This window comes from Chrysochloris asiatica, unplaced genomic scaffold (genome assembly GCF_000296735.1).
Source record: "Chrysochloris asiatica unplaced genomic scaffold, ChrAsi1.0 scaffold00437, whole genome shotgun sequence".
Lineage (NCBI taxonomy): Eukaryota > Metazoa > Chordata > Mammalia > Afrosoricida > Chrysochloridae > Chrysochloris > Chrysochloris asiatica.
This window is the reverse complement of record NW_006408955.1, coordinates 1,038,907-1,061,449: the sequence shown is the minus strand read 5'-3', so window position 1 is coordinate 1,061,449 and position 22,543 is coordinate 1,038,907. Positions and strand designations below refer to the sequence as shown.

Below are 22,543 nucleotides of genomic sequence, written 5' to 3'. Positions count from 1 at the left end.
ATGACTCTAGCACATGCTTTTCCTGATTTTAAGCCATTCAGTGTGCCTGCATCTTGGTCTATGTGTAGGTTCCTCATACGCACAATTAAGTGTTCTATAATACATATTTTTCACACTGTTATTATCCGTAGCTTCATTTGCTGATGGGGCACATCTCAAAATTAGGGAAAACAGTTAAAGCATCCATTTTGTAGTAATGATGCAAAAAGTATATTCTATTCAAAGAGGGCTTCATTTACTCTAATCACAGGCAGACCAAGAAAAGTTCATAGCTGCTTATACTAGATGTACTATTGTTTGTTGTTAAGTGCCATCAAGTCAGTTCTGACTCATAGTGACCCTGTATTGGGTTTTCAAGGAGAGGCTTGTGGGTTTGAACCCCCAACCTTGTTGTTAGCAGTCCAGTGATGTTCTTTCATTGCCACACCAGGGAACTACTAATTTAGATGTTTTGGGAACCAGCAGGCAGACTAGACGTTTCCCCAAATTCATTCAGACAAGACAGAGTTTTTATTTTGTGAGCTCTTCCTGATTTGCCAGTATTGGAATTATGAGAGCTGATCTTTGCCAATTAAGAGTGACATTTTTCCTGTTGACATATGCATGTTTCCTTTTCTTGAGTGGGGCCATGAAGGTATTTTAAGAGCACATGAAGCCTAGAATTCAGTATGTTACTAGTGGTGTTTGATATTGGCAATTGAAGTATATCAACAGGAGACAAACAGTACTGGCATGAAACAATCAGAAATGAGGTGAATTAGTTTGAGTAAAAAATATATTTCCAGCTGTTTAGTTAAAAGTTATCACCATACTTTATAAGATGTTTACTTGTGTTTATTGACTATTCAAAGGCATTTGACTGAGTAGATCATAGAAAACTGGATAATATTGCATAGAATGAGAATTTCAGAACACTTAATTGTGCTCATGCAGATCCTGTACATAGAATAAGAGGCAGTTGTTAGACCAGAACAAGGAGATACAGAGTGGCTTAAAATTATTCAGTCTGTATGCTGAGCAAGTAATCTGAGAAGCTGGACACATGAAGAAGGGCACAGCATTAGGATTGGAGGAAGACTTATTTACAACCTGTGGTATGCATATGACACAATCTTACTTACTGAAATTCAAGAGAACTTAAAGTACTGATGAATTTCAATGACTACAGCCTTCAGTATGTATTACATATACTTCAGTGTAATGGAAACCTGTTGTCAGGGGTACCAGTCGCTAGAGAAAGACATCATTCTTGGTTAAGTAGGAAGTCAGCAAAACAGAGGAAGACCCTCAACAAGATGGACTGATAGCAATGGCAGTGACAATGGGCTCAATCATAGAAAAGACTGTGAGGATGGTGCAAGACCAAACAGTGCTTCATTCTGTTGTACACAGGGTCACTGTGAGGCAGAACTGATGTGGGGAAGCCCTGGTGTGGTGCTGTGGGTTAATGCACTGGACTTCAAAAGTCAGTTTGAACTGCAAGGTTGGTGATTCAAGCTCACCAGCCGCTATATGGAAACCCAATATAGGGTCGTATGAGTCAGAACTGACTCGATGGCACTTAACAACAACAATAATATATTCCATGATCACTTGGTCCTAGTTGTGATCCAATGGAGAAATTATATGTACTGTGAACAAAAATGCCTTGCAATGCATTATTTTCAAAATTTGGTATCTATCCATTAGTCTGTTAGCCTTGACTGGATAGCAGTGTTAAATTGAGCATGGACGTTCAGCCTTTATGTGAACAATGACTATCATCTGGCCAACTCCTCCCAGTGAGTGGCGACTACCCACCTCCTTCCTGTGAAGGTCCCACAAATGTAAGCTTTTGACTTATGTAATCCATGACCACAATTATGCCAGTGGTTTACCATGAACTAGAATTAGTCAGGGAAAGCAATTCAAGGATGATAAGGAATGGTGAACATCAACATCTCCCATATGATTTAGAACCACAGAAGTTACCTTACATTTGAAAAGACCTTTAACATACTAAAACTTCTTCATAACCTTTATTTTAAATAATCCTCATCAAAAAGCACCTTAAGACAAGCTTTTTAGGTAAGTACATTTCTCTCCTAGTTTTCTCCTTAAAATTTACCACTATCTAACAAATTTATATAATATTTATCTTTTGGTCTGCTTTCCTCCCTGGGAAATGTGCTGTGTAAGGAGAATTTTAATCTGCTTGGTTGCTGTCATATACTCAGTACATGAAACAGTGCCTGGCCCATAGTACACCTTCAATAAATATTTGTTGTTGAAATATTGTGATCTCCACTTTACAGAGGTGGAAATAAATGAAGGTTAAATAAATTAAGACAATCTGTTAGAAGCACATCCAGGCCCGATCAGGGTTCCCATACACTGTAACACACTATCATCTAGAAAAGAAAAAAAAAGGGAAGAATGAAATAAAATTGTGTAACTGTCAGTTCTTTATAAAAATGAATCCATGCACATACATTAGGACAACTGGGATGCTTGTTTATGGCTGTGCTGGGTGTCACAGAAATCAAGTTCAGGATCAGCACAGACACTGAGGAGGTTGAAAGATTGAATGTGTCCTCTCTCTGTTGCTTTGGACTCATCAACATCTAGCTTTTGGCTTATCCCTGGGAGAGTATAGAAATCACAAAACCAAAACAAAATAAAAATTAAAAGATTTTTGAAATAGACTTCAGCCCATATGATTTTTTATCATGGCTTTTAAAACTTTTCAATGAAATTTTCCTCTAACACATCAAGTTCCTTGAGTGTTAAGGGTTTCATTTTTGAATGAGGGGACAGTTTGAAGGATGGTTAGATATAATGAAAATTCACATGGGCATGAACTGTTTTTTTTTTTTTTTTAAGATCCTTTTTAATATTCTCCAAGGATGTTGATTCTATAAAGTGCTAGGTCTGTCTGTTTATCAAATAGCTTATGGATTGTATACCAGTTTTTGCACCGTTTACCCATTTAATGATTAGTTTTGTGTATTTAGTGTACTTTAAAGAAATCAGAACCATACTTGTTCATATTTTCTTTTTTAAAAAAGTGAAAATACCAATTATTAAGTTTGAAAGCAAATTTGGTTTTTGAAATTTTGAACTAAAATCAAGTTATTCTGAGTTAAAATTGCAAAAATAAAAATATGTATAGAAAAATTCCCAGTCTTTCTTTTGAACCACACTCTTCCTAACCTTTAATATTAAAGCATTTTTATATGTACGCATTTGCATTTCTCCTCATTACCCCTTTTTCAAGATTATTAGTTTTAAATGTCAAAAGTTTAATAGCAGTAATATTTAAAATAAAGCGTATGTAAAGTACGTTGCTATTGTTATTAAATGCTGTTGAGTCAATTCTGACTGATAGTGAACCTCTATAGGGTTTCAAAGGAACGGCTGGTGGATTTGAGCCACCAACCTCGTGGTAAGCAGTCCACTGCTGATCCTACAGCACCACACCAGGACTCCTTTAAATATGTAAAGTATGAATATTTAAATGATAGATAGACCATAAAAGGAGGTCATATGTTGTTGTTTTTGTTATGTACCATTGGTTATGACTCATAGCAACCCTATATAGGGATTCTAAGGAGTAGCTGGTGAGTTTGAACCAACAATCTTGCAGTTCAAACTGACCTTGAGGTCCAGTGTTTTATCCTATAGCACCACACCAGAACTCCAGAAGATCATATAGAAATGATATTTTTAATTTCTTTTGACAACAAATAATTTAACTTTCATGTGGAAATGCATTTTGGAAAATAATAAAATTTGATCATTACATTTTTCCATGTACTTGTTCTGGTGTATACATTTACAAATTAATTGAATCACGGGCAAAAAACAATATCAACATTTACATTCTTCTCCTAGACTCTAAGAGTGCATGATATTTAAAAAAAAAAAAAAAAAATTGGATCTGTTTAGCTTTGCTGACCTAATTCATCATGCTAAGTTGTATAGACTACCAAGAGCAAGGCTCAGAAGTTTTCTTTCAATGTTACGAATGGAGTGTGTTTGATAACATATAAAAGGGAACTAAGAAGGAGCACTTGTCACAGCCTAATCCAGCAGGGTCTCCTCAGAGCCCTGGGGAGAGCCATCAACATCGAAGGGTGTCAAATGCTGACAGGGGTAAATGCAAAGGCGTCAGAGATTCCTCAAGTTCTCTTGTTCTTACTGCAACTGGCAAGTGTCCAGGCCTTGCCTTCAAACACCACAGAAAGCAGCAGCTGGTGAGCCACATTAGCAAGTAAGGCCTTGAGGCTACCCATGTTCCAGCGCTCTGTTCACCAACTGCTATTCACTGGAACAGCTGGATCAGAGCAGGGAGAGCCAAGCCATTGTTTGGGTTATATGTGTACAACTGTTTTGATATAGATTGTCTGCTAGAGGCAGAGATAATGATAGCTTTCAAGGCTCACATGTTGGGCTGAAAAGGATGCTGATGTTTGAAAAAGAAAACAGTCTCTAAAAGGATTATGAGGTCCATACAGTTTTAAAAACTAAAATACATTCCTTCAGTGGTTCTGCTGCTACTGAAGTGAAGTGTAATCACAACTTAGTCACAAATACAAATAATGTAAGTCAAATATTGTTTTTTAGGGGGGTAGGGGAGATAGGTGATGGTGGTACTGTGAGTACTAACTTTAGGTAGATTCCAGTTATATCAAAACATTACTTTTTTTAAAATAACTATATATTGTTGTGTTGTCAGATGCCATTAAGTCAACTGTGACTCAAAGGACTCTATGTACAATAGAATAAAACACTGACCTATTCTCACAATTGTTGTTATGTTTGAGCTTCTTGCTCCTGCCAATATGTCAATCCATTTTGTTGGGATCTTCCTCTTTTTCTTTGAGTCCTACTTTACCAAGCGTGATCTCCTTTTTCAGGGACTGGTCCCTCCTGATAACATGCCCAAAGTACATGAGATGAAGGTTTGTCATCTTCACTTCTAAGGAGCATTTTGGCTGTACTTCTTCCAAGACAGCTTTGTTTTGAATTCAGGCAGTCCATGATACTTTCAAAATTCTTCTCCAACATCGTAACTGCAGTGCATCGATTCTTCTTTACTTGTTTTTATTAACTGTTCAGCTTTCACATGCGTTGTTGTTGTTAAGTGCCATTGAGTCAATTCCAACTCATAGCAACCCTGTATAGGGTTCCCAAGGAGCATCTTGTGAGCTTGAACCACCAACCTCGTGGTTCAAACCAACCTTTGCACCAGGACTCCTTCACATGCATAGGAGGTGATGAAAAATACCATAGCTTGGTCAGGAGCACCTTAATCCTCAAAATGACATCTTTGCTCTTTTTATATGTGTATATAAAGGATCCTTTTTAATACTTTATGTACACATATTTAACACTTTATATACACATCTTTGTTGTTGTTGTTGTTGTTAAGTGCCGTCGAGTCGGTTCTAACCCATAGCGACCCTGTACAGGGTTTCCAAGGGTATCAATCTTTATAGGAGTAGAAAACCTCATCTTTCTCCCATAGGCTGGTAGTTTCGAACTGCTGACCTTAAGGCTCACAGCCCGATTCGTAACCACTACGCTAGAGAAAGATAAAGAGATTTACTTCAAGGAAATTAACTAAAAACAAAACAAAGTCAGAAACCACCAATGACTATTGAGTTGATTCTGGCTCCTCGTGACTCCATGTGCTCCCTCCATATGGTTTCCAAGGCTGAGACCTTTCTGAAGCAGAGCCATGATTTTTCTTTGAGCTGCCTCTGAGTGGGTTTGAACTACCAATGTGTTAGTTAATTGTTGAGCACTTAAATGTTTGCAACACTCAGTACCCTTTGTTGGGGACTAGCAAGTCCAAAATATGTAGATCAGGTGAAAGGCTAGAGACACTTTCAAGCTTGTGTCCCAAAATCCTTAGCTCAGAGAATGTTCTGGGAAAATGTCTCTTTATAGATTGGAGGCCAAACCTAGGAAAACTCCCTTCTTGTTCGTAAGATCTTCAGTTGGTGGACTGAGGCCAACCCACATCATGAAGCTAATCTGCTTTATCTGAGACCAACTGACTTAATTACACATAGCTACTTCAACACAAAGTAATCTTTTGAAGCAGGTTTGCCTAATACAATTAAGTCTTTCTTCACTTCTGCATCCATGAGTATTGTTTATGGATCCAAGCAAAATGAAATCTTTGACAACTGCAATCTTTCTCCCTTTATCATGATATTATTTATTGGTACAGTTGTGAGAACTTTTGTTTTCTTTACATTGAGGTGCAATGCATACTGAAGGCTGAAGTCTTTGTTCTTCATCAGTAAGAATTGTAAATTCTCTTCCAGCAAACAAGGTTATGTTATCTGCATATTTTAGGTTGTTAATGAGTCTTCCTTCAATCCTAATACTGCTTTATTCTCCATATCATCCATATTCTCAGATTATTTGCTCAGCATACAAATTGATTAAGTGTGGTGTAACTATAGTTCACACATTTCCCGATTTTATACCATTTAGTATTTCCTTGTTGACGGACTCTTGGTTCCTTATGAGCATAATTAAGTGTTCTGGAATACCCATTCTTCTAAATGTTAATTCATAGTGTGTCATGATCTAATAGTTGAAAGCCTTTGCATAATCAGTAAAGCACAAGTAAACATCTTTCTGGACTTCTCTGTTTTCAGTCAAGATTCACTTGATGTCAACAATGATATACCTCATTCTGAATACAGCTCTCTAAATACAGCCTCTTCTGAATATAGTTTGAATCTCAGGCAGTTCTCAGTCAATTTACTGTTGCAACAGCTTTTTAAATTATCTTTCACAAAAATTTACTTTCATGTGATACTAGTGATACTGTTCCATGATTTCTGCAGTCTGTTAGGTCACTTCTCTTTAAAATGTGAACAAATATGAATTTCTTCCAATCAGTTGGCCAGATAGCTGTCTTCCAAATTTCTTGGCATAAATGAGTGAGTGCCTCCAGTGCTGCATCAGTTTGTTGAAAGATTTCAGTTTGTATCCCATCAATTCCCAGTGCCTTGTTTCTTGCCAATGCCTTCAATACAACTAGGACTTTTTCCTTCATTATCATTGGCTCTTGATTATATGCTACCATTTAATGGTTGAACATCAGCAATTTCTTTTTGGTACAGTGATCATGTGGATCCCTTCCATATTCTTTGATGCTTTCTGCATCATTTAACATTTTGCCCATGTTGTTGTTGTTAAGTACCGTGGTGTCAGTTCTGACTCATAGTGACGCTGCACAGGGTTTCCGAGGTTGCAGATCTTTACAGGAGCAGAAAGCCTCATCTTTCTCCTGCGGAACAACTGGTAGTTTCAAACTGCCGACCTTAAAGTTAGCAGTGGGATTCGTAACCACTACGCTTCCAGTGATCCCATAGAAGCCTTCAATATTGCAACACAAGGCTTCAATTTTTTCATCAGTGCTGTCTTTTGGGTTTTCTAACTCCAGGTTTTTGCACATTTCATTATAATATGTGACTATGTCTTCCCAGGCTACCCTTTGAAAGTTTCTGTTCAGCTCTTTTACTTCCTCATTTCTTCCATATATGCTTTAGATTCTCTACACTCAGGAGCAAGTTTCAGAGTCTCTTCAGACATCTATATTGGTCTTTTACTTATTCCCCGTCTTTTTTATGACCTGTTGCTTTCTTCATGTTTGATGTTCTTCATGTCATCCTACAACTTTTCTAGGCTTAAGTCATTAGTATCTAATGCTTCAAATCTGTCTTTGAGAAGGCTTTTAGATTCTGGTGGTGTATAGTCAAGGTTCTGTTTTGGCTGTTGTAGACTTGTTTTAATTTTCTTCAGCCTCAGCCTCAACTTGCATATAGGCAGTTAATGGTCTGTTCTACAATCTGTCCTGGCCTTGTTTAGCTATGATATTGAGCTTTTCTACCGTCACTTCCCACAGATTTATTAAATTTGATTCCTCTCTGTTCCATCCAGTGATATCCATGTGTATAGTTGCTTTTATGTTGTTGAAAAAAGGTACTTGCAATTAATAAGTCATTGGCCTTGCAAATTTGTATCATGTGATCTCCGATATCATTTCTGTCACCAACTACTGTATCTTTCTTTGTTTCTAACTTTCACAATCCAATCACCAATAATTATCAATGCATCTCAATTCCCTGTTTGATCAATTTCAGACTAAAGAAATTGGTAGAATTCTTCAATTTCATTATTACTGGCTCTAGTGGTTGGTGTGTAAACTTGAACTGTGGTATTATAAGGCTTTCCTTGTAGATATGTATGTCTTATGCCAGACAACATTGTACTTTAAGATATATCTTGAAATACTATTTTTGATAATAAATGATAGCCCATTACTCTTCAACTTGACATTCCCAACATATTAAACCATGTGGTTGTTTGATTCAAAATATCCCAATACCAGACTATTTCAGCTCACGAATGCCTAAGATATACATCTTCATGTGTTGCATTTCATTTGTGATAACTTCTGATTTTCCTAGATTCATAATTCGTACATTTAATGACTTGATTATTAATGGATATTTGTAGCTGTTTCTTCTCATTTTGAGTTGTGCCCCATCAGCAAATGAAGGTCCCCAAAACTTTTTTCCAGTCACATAATTATAGTCAAGTCTACTTTTAAGAGGTATCTCTTTCCTAGTCATATTTTGTGTGCCTTCCAACCTAATATAATGGCTCATCTTCCAGCACTCTATGTGACAATGTTCTGCTGCAATTCATGTTTTCAGTGTCTCTTCTCCCTACTCTGTCTTAGTCTGGAAGCTCCATGGATGTCCATCATGGGTGATCTCTGGCATTTAAAATACTAGTAGCATAGCTTCTCATAGCAACACACAAGTCACCAAAGTAGGAAAAACTGACAGACAAGTGGTAGAGTCCTTATTAGCAAGTTAAAATTTTAAGAAAATATGGTGTTGATTTTTAAAAATGTTAAATCTGTAACTCATTTTCAAATTGACTGAATTTCCCAAATGGTAAGATAAAAAAAATAAGATCCATTCAAAATTAAACATGCCAAAATCGTGAATTTTGCTCGACTTAAACTGAAAATACCTTTTTTAGACAAAATAAAAGACAATTATAAACATGAACAGCACCGGATGGAATAGAGAGAAATCAAATTCACTATGTCTGTAGAAAGATATAGTGGAAAAGCTCCATATCATCAACCAAAACAAGACCAGGAACAAACATTAATTGTTCAAATGCAAGTTCAAGCTGAAGATGAAGAAAATTAAAACAAGTCCACAAGAGCCAAAAGCTTGAATATATTCCACCTGAATTTAGAAATCATCTCAAGAACGTATTTGATGCATTAGAAACTAGTGATTGAAAAACCAGATGATGTGTGGGATGTCACCAAGAACATAATATAAGAAGAAATCAAAAGATCATTAAGAATACAAGGAAGAAAGAAAAGACCAAAATGGATGTCAGAAGAGTCTCTGAAACTTGCTCCTGAGTGTAGAGAAGCTAAAGAAAATGGAAGAAATGAGGAGCTAAAAGAATTGAACAGAAAATTTCAAAGGGCAGTTCAAGAAGACAAAGTCAAATAGTTAACAAAATGTGCAAAGAACTAGAGTTAGAAAACCAAAAGGAAATAACAAGCTCAGCATTTCTCAAGCTGAAGGAACTGAAGAAAAAAAATCAAGCCTTGATTTGCAACAGTGAAGGATTCTCTAGGCAAAATATTGAATATGCAGAAAACATAAAAAGAAGATGGAAGGAATGAATACACAGTCATTGTACCAAAAATAAATCTTCAGAGTTCAAACATTTCAAGAGGTAGCATATGATCAAGAGCCAATGGTACTGAAGGAAGGAGTCCAAGGTGCATTGAAGACATTGCAAAGAACAAGGCATTGGGAATTGATGGAATACAAATTAAAATCTGTCAATAAACTGAAGCAGCACTCAAGGCACTCACTCATCATCCATATTTGTGTTTATTCCAAAGAGAGGTGATCTAATGTGGAAATCATTGGACAATATAGTATCACAAGCAAGTAAAATTTTGCCAAAGATAATTCAAAAGTTGCTACAACATTGACAGGGAACTGTCAAAGTTTCAAGCCAGAGTCAGGTGAAGATATGTAATAAAGTATATCACTGTAGATATCAGATGGATCTTGGCTAAAAGCAAAGAATACCAAAAAGATGTTTACCTGTGCTTTATGGATTACGCAAAGGCTTTTGACTATCTGGATCATGACAAGCTATGGACAATGTTGTGGAGAATGAGTATTCTGGAACATTGTGCTCATTGCTGTTAAGTGCCATCAAGTCAGTTCCAACCCATTGCAACCCTGAATATAGTTTCTGAGGAGCATCTGGTGAGCTTGAACCACATACCTTGCAGTTCAAACCAACTTTGCAGGCCAGCACATCAACTCACAGTGCTACACTATGATTCCAATTGTGGTCATTGTTGTTAAGTGATGTTGCATTGGTTCTGACTCATAACAGCCCTTCATAGGGTTTCTGAGGAGCAGCTGGTGGGTTTGAACCTCTGACATAGCAGCTCAAACTGACCTTTTGATACAGCGCATTATACTGCAGTGAGACCTGTATATAAGCCAGTAGTCAGTTGTTCGATCAGAACAAAGGAACACAGGATAGCTGAAAATCGGGAAAGTTGTGCACTGGGTTTGTATTCTTTCACCATACTTTTTCAATCGACATGATGAGCAAATAATCTGTGAAGCTGGATTAGATGATGAAGAACATGGTGTCAACATTAGAGGAAGACTCATTAATGACCTGTGATATGCAAATGATAAAACCTTGCTTGCTGAAAGTGAAATGGACCTAAAATACTGATGAAGATGAAAGACCACAGCTTTCAATACGGTTGCATATTAATGTAAAGAAAACAAAATTCCTCAGCACTGGACCGATAAATAACATCCTGAGGAATGGAGAAAAGATTGAAGTTGTCAAAGACTTCATTTTGCTCAGATCAACCATCAACAGTCATGGAAGCAACAGTCAGGAAATCAAATGATGTATTGTGTTAGGCAGCTCTCCTAATGTAGCCCATATGGTTTTCAATGGCAGATTTTAAAGACCTCTTTAAAGTGTTGAACAAAGTTGTTAGTTTGTGGACTAAAGTGTACCTGACCCAAGCCATGGTATTCTCAATATACACATACATAAAATAAAGTTGGACAATGAATAAGGAAGACCATAGAAGAAATGATGCATTTGAGTTATGGCACTGAAGAAGAACTTTGAAGATACCATGGACTGTCAGAAGAACAACAAATCTGTGTTGGTGGAAGTATAACCAGAATTCTCCTTAGAAGCCAAGAAGAACAGAATTCTTTTATCATACTTTGGACATATTATCAGCAGAGATCAGTCCCTGAAGAAGGACTGGTAAAGTGGAGGGTCAGTGAAGAAGAGGGAGTCCCCCAGTGAGATGGCAGGAAGCAGCAGCGGGCTCAAGCATAGCAACAATTGTGAGGATAGCACAGGAACGGGCAGTGTTTCATTCTGCTTTACACAGGGTCACTATGGTTTGGAAACAAGGGCACCTTAACAACAACCGTAACAAGACTAAAACCAAAATGTAGATGCATACATTGAAAAATATCTTTGAGGCAACCATTATTGTGTGATGTCAAGTTGATTCAGACTCACAGTGACCCAATGGCCAAATCCTTTCTCTAGTGGAGTCGCTGGTGGGTTCTAAGCACCCATCTTTCAATTAGCAGCAGAGTGCTTAACTTTTGTGCCACCAGGGCTCTTCTAGAGATAATTGTTAAGTGCTGTGGAGTCAGTTCTTATGGTATAGGATTTCCATGGAGAGGCTGTTGAGACAGTCAGATCCTATGAATTTAACAAATGTAGCTCCCCAAAGATCAAGAACTTATGTCACTATTTATGCAAAGCCAGCATCAGCAATCCTAACTGTACCTAACCAAAACATCTATTAAACTCTCTCAAGAAATATATGTGGAATACCTACTAGGTCCTCAAACATTAGATAGATATTAGGACTATAATAGAGAACAAAATAGACTCTGTTCCTGACACTTTTTCAAGAGTTTATTGTATTAAATATGTATAACAAAACATTTGGCATTTTAACATTCATCATGGTACGCAACCCCAACCATTATCCATTTGTAAATGTTTTTCATCATTTTCAACAGAAACTCAGTATCCATTCATCAGTAACTCCCCATTCCCTCCTTCTCCCAGCCCCTGGCAACCACTAATAAACTTTAGTATGTGTGCATTTGACTCTTCTATATATTTCATATAACTGGAATCAGACAACAGAAGTGGAATTTCTGGTCATGTGATAGCTCTTGGTAATTCTAAGAGTCTCTGGATGGTGCAAATAGTTAAGGACCTAGAAAGTAAATCTTGGTAAGTTGCTTTCACCAAAAGGTCACTTTAAAAACCTCACAGAGTGCAGTTTTACTCTGTACATCTGGGGTTGCCTGTGGCATTGTGGGCTAATGCACCAGACTGCAAAGTTGTTTGAACTGCAAGGTTGGTGATTCAAGCTCACCAGCTACTCCTTGGAAACCCTATACAGGGTCACTGTGGGTCGGAATCTACTCAATGGCACTTAACAACAACAACAACCGTAAGTTAGCAGTGACTTGCGGACACCTAACAGCAACAACATGGGGGTTAGATGATATCTCACTATGGCTTTGATTTGTACTTCCCAGATGACTAATGATGTTGACCATCTTTTCCTGTGCTTATTGGCCATTCCTATAGATTCTTTGGAGAAGTGTGTACTCAATCATTTGCCTATTCTTTAATTAGGTTGTGTATTTGTTATCCCTGCTTTTTAAGTATACAATCTACTAGGATATATCAGCTAATATTAAGTTTTTCTGCATATAATAAAAAGAAACAAATTAGCAGTGATTCAAAACAAGATATTTATATCAGTTACACAGAAAGGAATCCATAATAAGATTGTCCATGATATGGTGGCTCCCCAATAATCGGACACTAAAGCTTTGTTGCATCTCCAACATCTGTCGTATTCTGCCTCATATCCAAGATGTCTTCTCAAGCAATAATTATCACCTGTCATTTTAGCCAACACAAAGGAAGGTTGTTGTTGTTAAGTGCCATCAGGTAATTTCTGATTCAAAGCAACACTATATAGGGTTTCTGAGGAGCGACTGGTGAGCTTGAACTGCTGACCTTGAGGTTCAGACCAACCTTGCAGTCCAGCACATTGACCCACAGTGCCACACCAAGGCTCCCAAGGAAGGTTAGCGCTCCTCTTTAAGAAGACTTTTAGCTATATCACACAACACTTTCCATTGTCTAAAACATGGTCACATGATTATAAATAGCTGTGAGGGAAGCTAGTAAATGCATTCTTTTAGCCAGCTGCAAGTTCAGACAGCAAATGACTAGAGGTGTATTTTTCAGTAGAGTCCCTGAGTACTACAAATGGTTAACGTGTTCAACTGCTAACTGAAAAGTTAGAATCTCACATCTACCCTGAGGTGCCTCTGAAGAAAGGCTTGATGATCCACTCCTGAAAAGAATCATCCATTGAAAACCTTATGGACTGCAGTTCTACCCTGACATATATGGCAATCTTGAGGTGGAGGCAACTTGACAGCAGCTGAAATGGAGGACAAAAGTTTAAATGGTGTTGGAAGATAGATCTTGAAGTTTCTGCCATAAAATAAACAGGTTTTAATCAAATTTTCTTTTCACTTTGTGATCAATACTAGATGAAGCTCACAGGAGGAAAATACCAAAATGCTTAAAGCAGTTTATACTTGTAATGGGGAGAGTAGTGGCTCAGCAGGATAAGTACTGGACTGTAAACCAGAATATCAGTGGTTCAAGCCCACCAGCTAATCCATGGATGAAATATGAGGTTTTCTGCTCTGGCAAAGAGCTTTATAGCCTCGGAAACCCTATACAGAGTAGCCATGAGTTGGAATTGCCTTGATGACACTTAGCAAAAACAACACTTTAGTATTTATTCTTTAATTTATACACTGCCTCAGAAAATATACTTTTTAAATACTTGAATATCTTTTAACTAAATGAGATCTCATGAGAGACTGAAAAATGAATTAGTCATGGGCTAGATAAGAAGTTACTGTGCCAAAAAGAATTGGTTGGTTTTCAGCCAATTCAGGAGGTAGCATATGATCATGAACCAATGGTGCTGAAGGAATAAATCCATGCCGCACTGAAGGCATTGGCAAAAAAAAACCCACCAAAACAAAATGAAAAAATACTTCCAGGAATGAATGTAATACAAATTGAAATGTTCCAACAAACTGATGCAAATCTGGTAGCACTCACTCATCTCTGTCAAGAAATTTGGAAGACAGCTACCTGACCAACTGACTGTAAGAGATCCATATCTGTGCTCATTCCAAAGAGAAAGGATCCAATAGAATGTGAAAATGAGCAAACAGTATCATTAATATCACATGCAAGTAAAATGTTAAAGATCAGTTTAAAAAAACAATTTTAGCAGTTCATCAACAGGAAACTGTCAAAAAGTTAAGCCTGGACTGGCTTACAAGCTTTCAAGAGAGAACCTAGATTCAGAGGGCCTGGAGGAAGATAGAATCTCCACTGAGTAGTATCCAATCTGTCTAGGTGGGGCTGATGAAATGAAATGAGGATGGGTCTCTTGTGATACAATAGTGAATAATTGTTATCAGGACTGATTGTGAGGGTTGGAGATGTAAAGGAAGACATTTTGTAGCAAGGAGGGGAGTGATTAACTTTTCAGTCTAGGAGCGGAGGTCCCTGGGATGATCAAGGGAGAAGAGCGGAGAGCGGGACCCTACCCAGAGAAGCAGTGATGCCTGAGATAGAGGCAGAGACGATGACGTGGAGAGATGGCGCAGTTGGGGACTTTAGACACAGAGAGGGAGAGGGGCTGTGTGCTGATGACCGGGGGAGGGAGGAGGCAGGCTTGTAGCGCAAACCCTTTGGTTGGTTGATGAATCATGGAGGGTATTGTAACCATGTCAATGAAACAATATACGATAGGATGAATGTAAAACTAATGTTCTCCCATGTAAACTATCACATGTTGTGTTGTTAAGTACTGTGGAGTCAGTTCCAACTCATAGTGACCCTGCACAGAGTTTCCGAAGTTGCAAATCTTTACAGGAGCAGAAAGCCTCATCTTTCTCCTGCGGAACAGCTGGTAGTTTCGAAATGCTGACCTTGAGGTTCACAGCCTAATTCTTAACCACTACACTACCAGAAAATTCACAATTAAACATTAAAAAAAAAAGCTAAGCCAGATTCAGAAAAGGACCAGAAATGTGGGATATCATTACTCATGTCAGATAAATCTTGGCTGAAAGCAGAGAATATCAGAAAAATGCTTACCTGCACTTGTCTATACCAAGAGATTCAACTTGTGGATCATAACAAATTACGACATTGTGAAGAATAGTAATTCCAGAATATTTCCTTGTGCTCATGCAGAACCTATACATAGACCAACAGGTAGTTGTTGGAATCGAATAAGGGAATACTCTGTGATTTAAAATCAGAAAAGATGTGTATCAGGGTCATGTCCTTTCACTTTACTTATCCAATCTGTATGTTGAGCAAATACCCAGAGAATCTAGATTATATAAAGAAGAACCCAGCATCAAGACTGGAGGAAGATTCATTAACAAGCTTTGATGGTCAGATGACACACCTTGCTTGTGGAAATCTAAGAGAATACGAAGTACTTACTGATGTGGATCCAAGACTACAGACTTTAGTATGTATTACAAGCCAATGTAAAGAAAAGAAAAGAAAAAAATACTTCACAGCTGGGTCAATAAGCAACATTATGATAAATGGAGAAAAGACTGAAGTTGTCAAGGATTTCTTCTTATTTATACCTAGAATCAACACTCATGGGGAGCAGCACTCAGAAAATTAAATGACATATTGTCCTAGGGAAATCCATTGCAAATAATCTCTTTAAAAAAAAATGCCACCGTGAAATGAGAGGATGATGAGACTTCATCTCACATTCTTTGGACATGTTATCAAGAGGGACCTGTCCCTGCAGGACACAAGGTGTCATGCGTACTAGTAAAGTAGAGGATCACCAAATTAGAGTAAGAACCTAAACAAAATGGATTGACACTGTGGCGGCAACATTGGATTCATACATAACAACAGTTGGCGAGGATTGGGCAGTGTTTCATTCTGTCTTGATGAGCTGGAACTGATGCCACAGCACCTAACAATACATTCTGGTGGCACAACTTTAAGGCTATTTGTGGGAAATTGTGTTATTTCTAAAGATCAGGTGTTCAGAAAGTCTATGAACAGCTAAGTAGTTTCCATCCAGTTTACCCTAACTTATGGTGACACCTTGTGTGTCAGAGTAAAATGTTTTCTTCTCTGATTTTCAATGGCTGATTTTTCAGAAGTAGATCACCAGGCCTTTCTTCTGATGTGCCTCTGTCTTGACTCAAACCAGCTGAGGGCTTTAACCATTTGTGCTACCCAAAGACTCCTCTATAAACAGCTAAGAAGGAACAAAACCATGTTAGTAAACATGAGAAAGACAATATAAATACACTCTACAAAAGCATCATTAATTTACATAGACAACATTTGAAAAGGTATCGTAAATTATCCTTAGATAACTTTATCTTTCTCTACCAGTGTACTTGGACTGATGGTGTGATGCTGTAGGATCAGCACTGGACTGTGAACCACAAGGTCTCTAGTTGAAACCCACCAGATGTTCTTCAGAAACCCTATATAGCATCTCTATGAGTTGGAATTAACTTGATGGCACTTGCTCTTCATCACTTTAGAATGTCTTGTGCAGTAGATTTGCCTAATGCAATATGTCCTTTGATTTCTTGACTGCTGCTTTCGTGAGTGTTGATAGTTGATCCAAGAAGAATGTTGTTTATTGGTCCGGAGGGCAGACATTGGGACCCTGACAATTTCAATTTCAGATGGATCTAGTCAAATTTGTAAAATGACAAAAAATCACTAGTAGAAAATTATTTTGTTCTCACTGCATCTCCCCCACCAAAGCCTATTATTACTAAGTTGTCTAATTGGCTTTCACAACATTTTCATATCTCAGTGACATTTGTAGACAGACAATTACTGAGCAATTCTGACACCATACAAATTTTTAAAAATTAAACATTATGATAACCATATTAACTTTATTTTTCAATTCCATAATCCCACTTGAACCATATATCCCTTGACTACCATTCTGTTTCACTTTTGTCTTTTCTTTCTCTTATTTTAAACACCATTTGTAAGATACTCCCCAAGTCCCTTAGAGTGAGGAAAGTGAGCTGTTTCTGTAAGCACCACAAAACTTTCCCCATTAAGATCTGCAAGTGCTGGAGAAATATTAAGTGAATTCACTGCACTGCTCTTATATAACACATGTGACCTCTAGATATGTTAAGAGCTTTATCCTCCAATACTTTTCATTCTAATCCTTGCAGAGATGAAATTCATTGCCTGAATTACAAGAGTGAGTCTCATTAAGCTAAAAAGCAGTGACCCAAATACCATAATGGATTAATATGGTGACCTTGCAACTTTAGAGCTTTACTTTCAAATCAATTGGTTAATTCCAGCCTGTAAGTGGGATGAGATGGTAGATCATTTTAGCCAGTATTTGTCTATCTGGAATTAAGCTGAGAACCATAGTACACTTATTAACTCCCCCAAACTTTCTTAATTATCAGAATAAAATAGATAGGCTTTAATGAATTGCGGTGAATGCTGCAATCACTAATAATTGTATAATTTTCACAGGCACTCTAGTAAGCATCAATATTTTGAAACTTACATGACATAAATCTATCAATGATGTATGTTTACATTTGATTAGCACCAGAAGACTACAAATAAATCAGGTCATGAATAATGCAATTAATTAATTCTTAAATTCTATTCTTTTGATAACTGCACCTGTGTTGATGCATGCTGTGAGGATTATTTTACCCCAGAAAAAAAAATGTGTGTCACTCAGCAGGATATCCTACAGTCTAAAGAATGAAAAAAAAAAAAAAAAGCCATAAATATATTTATGAAAAATTATTCCTTTCTGATTTTGCTTTTGTAGATGCAAGATATCCGGAACCCGGAAGGAACTCAATACAGCGCTCTCCCTCAGTTAGCAGCCATGAGACCTAGGTCTCAGCCTGCAGACATCAGGCAGCAGCCCGGGATGATGCCACATGGTCAGCTGACCACCATTAACCAGTCTCAGCTCAGCACCCAACTTGGCTTGAATATGGGAGGGGGCAATGTTCCCCACAACTCACCTTCTCCACCGGGTAGCAAGTCTGCAACGCCATCCCCATCTAGTTCGGTGCATGAAGATGAAGGCGATGATACTTCTAAGGTATATTAGGGTATTTGAAGGACCTGTAGGAACAGTCAGTTTTGCCTCCCAAAGTATTCTGTGTCACCGTTATTGAATTATGGTGGATGCAATCTCTACTTTTATGCCTACAAATGAGGAACACTTGTGGGTATATAATGAGTACTCTTTTTAATAATGCATGAGATTACAAGCTGAATGGACTAAACCACTTGTTTGTCAAATTATATTTTTTAGTCCACAATAAATTCTTTAAATACAAATATCTTAAGTATAAAAGTAGTTTGCATCCACAAAATGTGTGTAGTGAATGTTGTTGTTATCTCTCTGTGTCTGTGTATAGAATGTTATGGTTAGATGAGATCTTTCAGATTATATTAATCAATGATTTCATTTTGAGAATGAAGAAACTATGGGCCAGGGATGTAGATGAGTCACTTATAGAAGCAGACGCTTAGTTGTCCTGTACATACCTTTTGTTAACTCCATACCGACATGGTTGTCTGGCTGGCTGGCTGTGCCACCAGTAGAGTCACCTTTTTAACATTATTTGGATGAGAACTCTTACATAGTCTTAATTGGAAAAATAGCAGTAAAAGGTCGGTAGGTCCTTAAAGTGCTATTGTTGTTGTTAAGTGCCATCGAGTCTATTTCAACTTGTAGCAACCCTACATAGGGTTTCTGAGGCTTTAAATGTGCAAGCAAAAGGCCTCATCTTTCTCCCGCAGAGCTTTTGGTGGCCTCAAACCACTGACCTTGTGGTTCCACAGCTCCATGCTTATCCTACAGAACCACCATGCTTCTTAAAATTCAAAGGCAGATTTTTGAGAGACTGCACCCAAACTGAGTAAATTTTCATTCATAAGTACCAAAATAATCTGTTTTACCTTTGTTACCAGTCAAGCATCTTCAAGAGTTGTCCCAGTGATAAAATCTCTTATGTCTATTGCTGGGAAGAACACACGTAGTGACATAGTTTTTGATATTCATCCTCTTTTTCTTATTTTTTTGTTTTTAAATCTTACTAATCAATGACTCTTTTTTTCACTTTCATGAGAATTTTGTTTTTGGAAAATTATACAAAGGCAACACTGTGGTATTCTGATGAATATGGTTAACTTTCCAATAGCTATTGTTGTTGTCAGGTGCCATAAAGTCAGAACCGACTCATAGTGACCCCATGCACAGCAGAACGAAACAATGTCTGATCCTGGGCCAACCTCACTACCGCTGCCACACTTGAGTCCATCAATGATGCCAGCTGGCCAATCCATCTCGTTAGGGGTCTTCCCCCTTTTCTCTGACCCTCCACTTTACCCAGCATGACATCCTTCTCCAACGACTGTTCCCTCCAGACAATATGTCCAAAGTATGAGAGACAAAGCTTAGCCATCCTGGCCTCCAAGGAGCACTCTGGCTGCACTTCTTCCAAAACAGATCTATTGGTTCTTTTGGCAGTCCATGGCACTTTCAGTATTCTCCTCCAACACCACAACTCAAAGGCATCAATTCTTCTACAATCTTCCTTATTCACTGTCCAGCTTTTGCATCCATATGAGGCTATTGAAAATACCATGGCTTGGGTCAGGCGCACCTTAGTCCTCAAGCTGACATCTCTGCTCTTCAATACTTTAAAAAGTTCCTGTGCAGCAGATTTGCCCAATGCAATACGTCGTTTGATTTCTTGACTGCTGCTTCCATGAGTGTTGATAGTTGATCCAAGAAGAATGAAGTCCTTGACAACTTCGATCTTTTCTCCATTGATAAGAATGTTGTTTATTGGTCCAGTGGTGAGGATTTTTGTTTTCTTGACATTGAGATGCAATCCATACTGATAGCTATACCTGTGTTTTAAAGGTCCTGATAAATAGTGATTCTTTTGCCTTATTTAGCCTCTGGCAAAGACTAGACTACACAACCAAGCACATAACCTCCTGAGCTGATCTCCTCTACCCTACTGTCCCCCTGTTGTCAGTGAGCCAGTCTTTCATGGGGCCAGGTAAAAAGGCAAGAAGAGATTAATTTTACATAAGTCATTGACTCTTGGCATGGCATTGTAGGATAAGCACTGGACTGTTAACCTCGAAGTCAGAAGTTCAAACCCACCAACTGCTTCTTGGAAAACCTAGATAGGGTCTCTGAGTCAGAACTGACTCAATAGCACTTAACAACAACAACAACAAATCGTTGATCAGGCTAGTAAAATCCTGGCTTTTAGCTGAACATTTAGAGTGTGAAATCATTTTCTTGAGAAAATGTGGATTATACTAATGGTAGCTATCAGCTGGACTTCCAGCTGAATACAGTAGTCCTCCTTTATCTGTTATTTGCTATTCCAAGGTTTGAGTTACCTGGTTAAGAGTGTTCTGAGAATATTTCAATTGTGTGCTCTTTTGAGTAGCATAATGAAATCTCACTCAGGCTTCTCCTCCTCCACTGGAAATGAGCCTGAGAAACACACTCAGGTGAGTTGCTGTACCTGTATCTGACTGCTTACACGATGCCCACCCAGGGCACCCTGGTACCTTATGGGTATATAGGAAAAAGCATCGGCTTCTTAGGTTTCAGGCCTTCACTCTTATAAGGAGAGATAATTGTAAGAGAAAGTATACCCCATGATTTAGATATTGGATTCTACATGGATAATTCCAAATCATTTCCTAAACATAGATGCGCCATGGAGTTTGTTCCGATTCATAGCAACCCTATATAGAGTTTCTGGGCTTTTAAATCTTTGTGGGAGCCAGAAGCCTCATCTTTCTCCGGTGGAGCAACTGGAAGATTCGACCTTGGAGTTAACATAGATGGCATATACTTACTTTAAAGGAAAAATTTAACGCTCTGCTCATGTTGATGTTGTTTCGTGCTCTCTGGTCTGTTCTAATTCTGTGCACAACAAAACTAAACACTGACGTATACCTATGTAATCCTCACAGTTGCTATCATATTTGGACCCATTGTTGCTACCACCATGCCAATCCATCTCATTGAGGGTCTTTCTCTTTTCATCGACTCTCCATTTTTCCAAGCATGATGTCTTTCACTAGGCACTGGTCCTTCCTGACAAAGTATCTGAAGTACTAGAGACAAAGTCTCACCATCCTCACTTCTAAGGAACTTCCTGCCTTCACTTCCTCCAAGACAGCTTTGTTTTTCTGGTAGTCCATGATACTTTCAATAGTCTTCTCCAACACCATAATTCAAATGCATCAATTCTTCTATGGTCTTCCTTATTCACTGTCCAACTTTCACATGCATACAAGGCTATTGACAATATTAAATCTTGGGTCTGGCACACCTTAGTCCTCAAACTGATATCCTTATTCTTGAACACTTTAAAGAGGTCTTGTAAAGTGAGGTCTTGTACAGCAGACTTGCCTAAAGCAATATGTCATTTGATTTCTTGGCTGTTGCTCCCATAAGTGTTGATTACAGTTCCAAGCAAAATGAAATCTTTGACAACTTCAATCTTTTCTGATTGTCATGATATTACATATTGTTACTATTGTAAAGGTTTTCATTTTCTTTACATTGAGGTGCAATCCATGCTGAAAGCTATGGTCTTTGATCTTCATTATCAGTAAATATTTTAAGTCTTCTTCAGTCCTAACTACCAAGGTTGTATCATCGGTATATTGCAGGTTAATTAATCTTCCTCCAGTTATGATGACACACTCTTCTTCATATAATCCAGTTTCTCAGATCATTTGTTCCACATACAGATTGAATAAGTATGATGAAACAATACAACCCTGGTGCACACCTTTCTTGGTTTTAAACAATTCAGTATCCCCTTGTTCTGTTCAAACAACTGTTGCCTCTTGGTCTATGTATAGGTTTCTCATGAGTATAATTAAGAGTTCTAGAATACCAATTCTTTCTAACGTTATGTATAGTTTGCTATGGTCCACATAGTGTAATGCTTTTGCACAGTCAAGTAAACATTCTTCTGGTATTCTCTGCTTTCAACCAAGAGTCATCTGACATCAGCAATGATAGCCCTAGTTTCATGTTGTCTTCAGAATCTGGCTTGAATTTCTGGCAGTTCCCAGCCAATGTAATTCTGCAACCATTTAAAAAATATCATCAGTAAAATTTTCTTTGCATGTGTGATATTAATGATATTGTTTAAAGATTTCCACATTCCATTTGGTCACTGAGGGTTTGTGGTCTTTGATCTTCATCAGTACATATTTT

The 22,543-nt window shown here is 37.8% G+C and overlaps 1 protein-coding gene across 1 annotated transcript in view; it reads left to right on the top strand.

Annotated features, from left to right (window-relative positions):
• TOX (thymocyte selection-associated high mobility group box) overlaps nt 1-22,543 on the top strand; it is a 496,032-nt gene that overhangs the window by 380,757 nt on the left and 92,732 nt on the right. Inside the window, exon 4 of the mRNA XM_006876961.1 lies at nt 18,086-18,367. Coding sequence (XP_006877023.1) covers nt 18,086-18,367 — 282 coding nt within the window. The remainder of the gene's footprint in view (nt 1-18,085; nt 18,368-22,543) is intronic.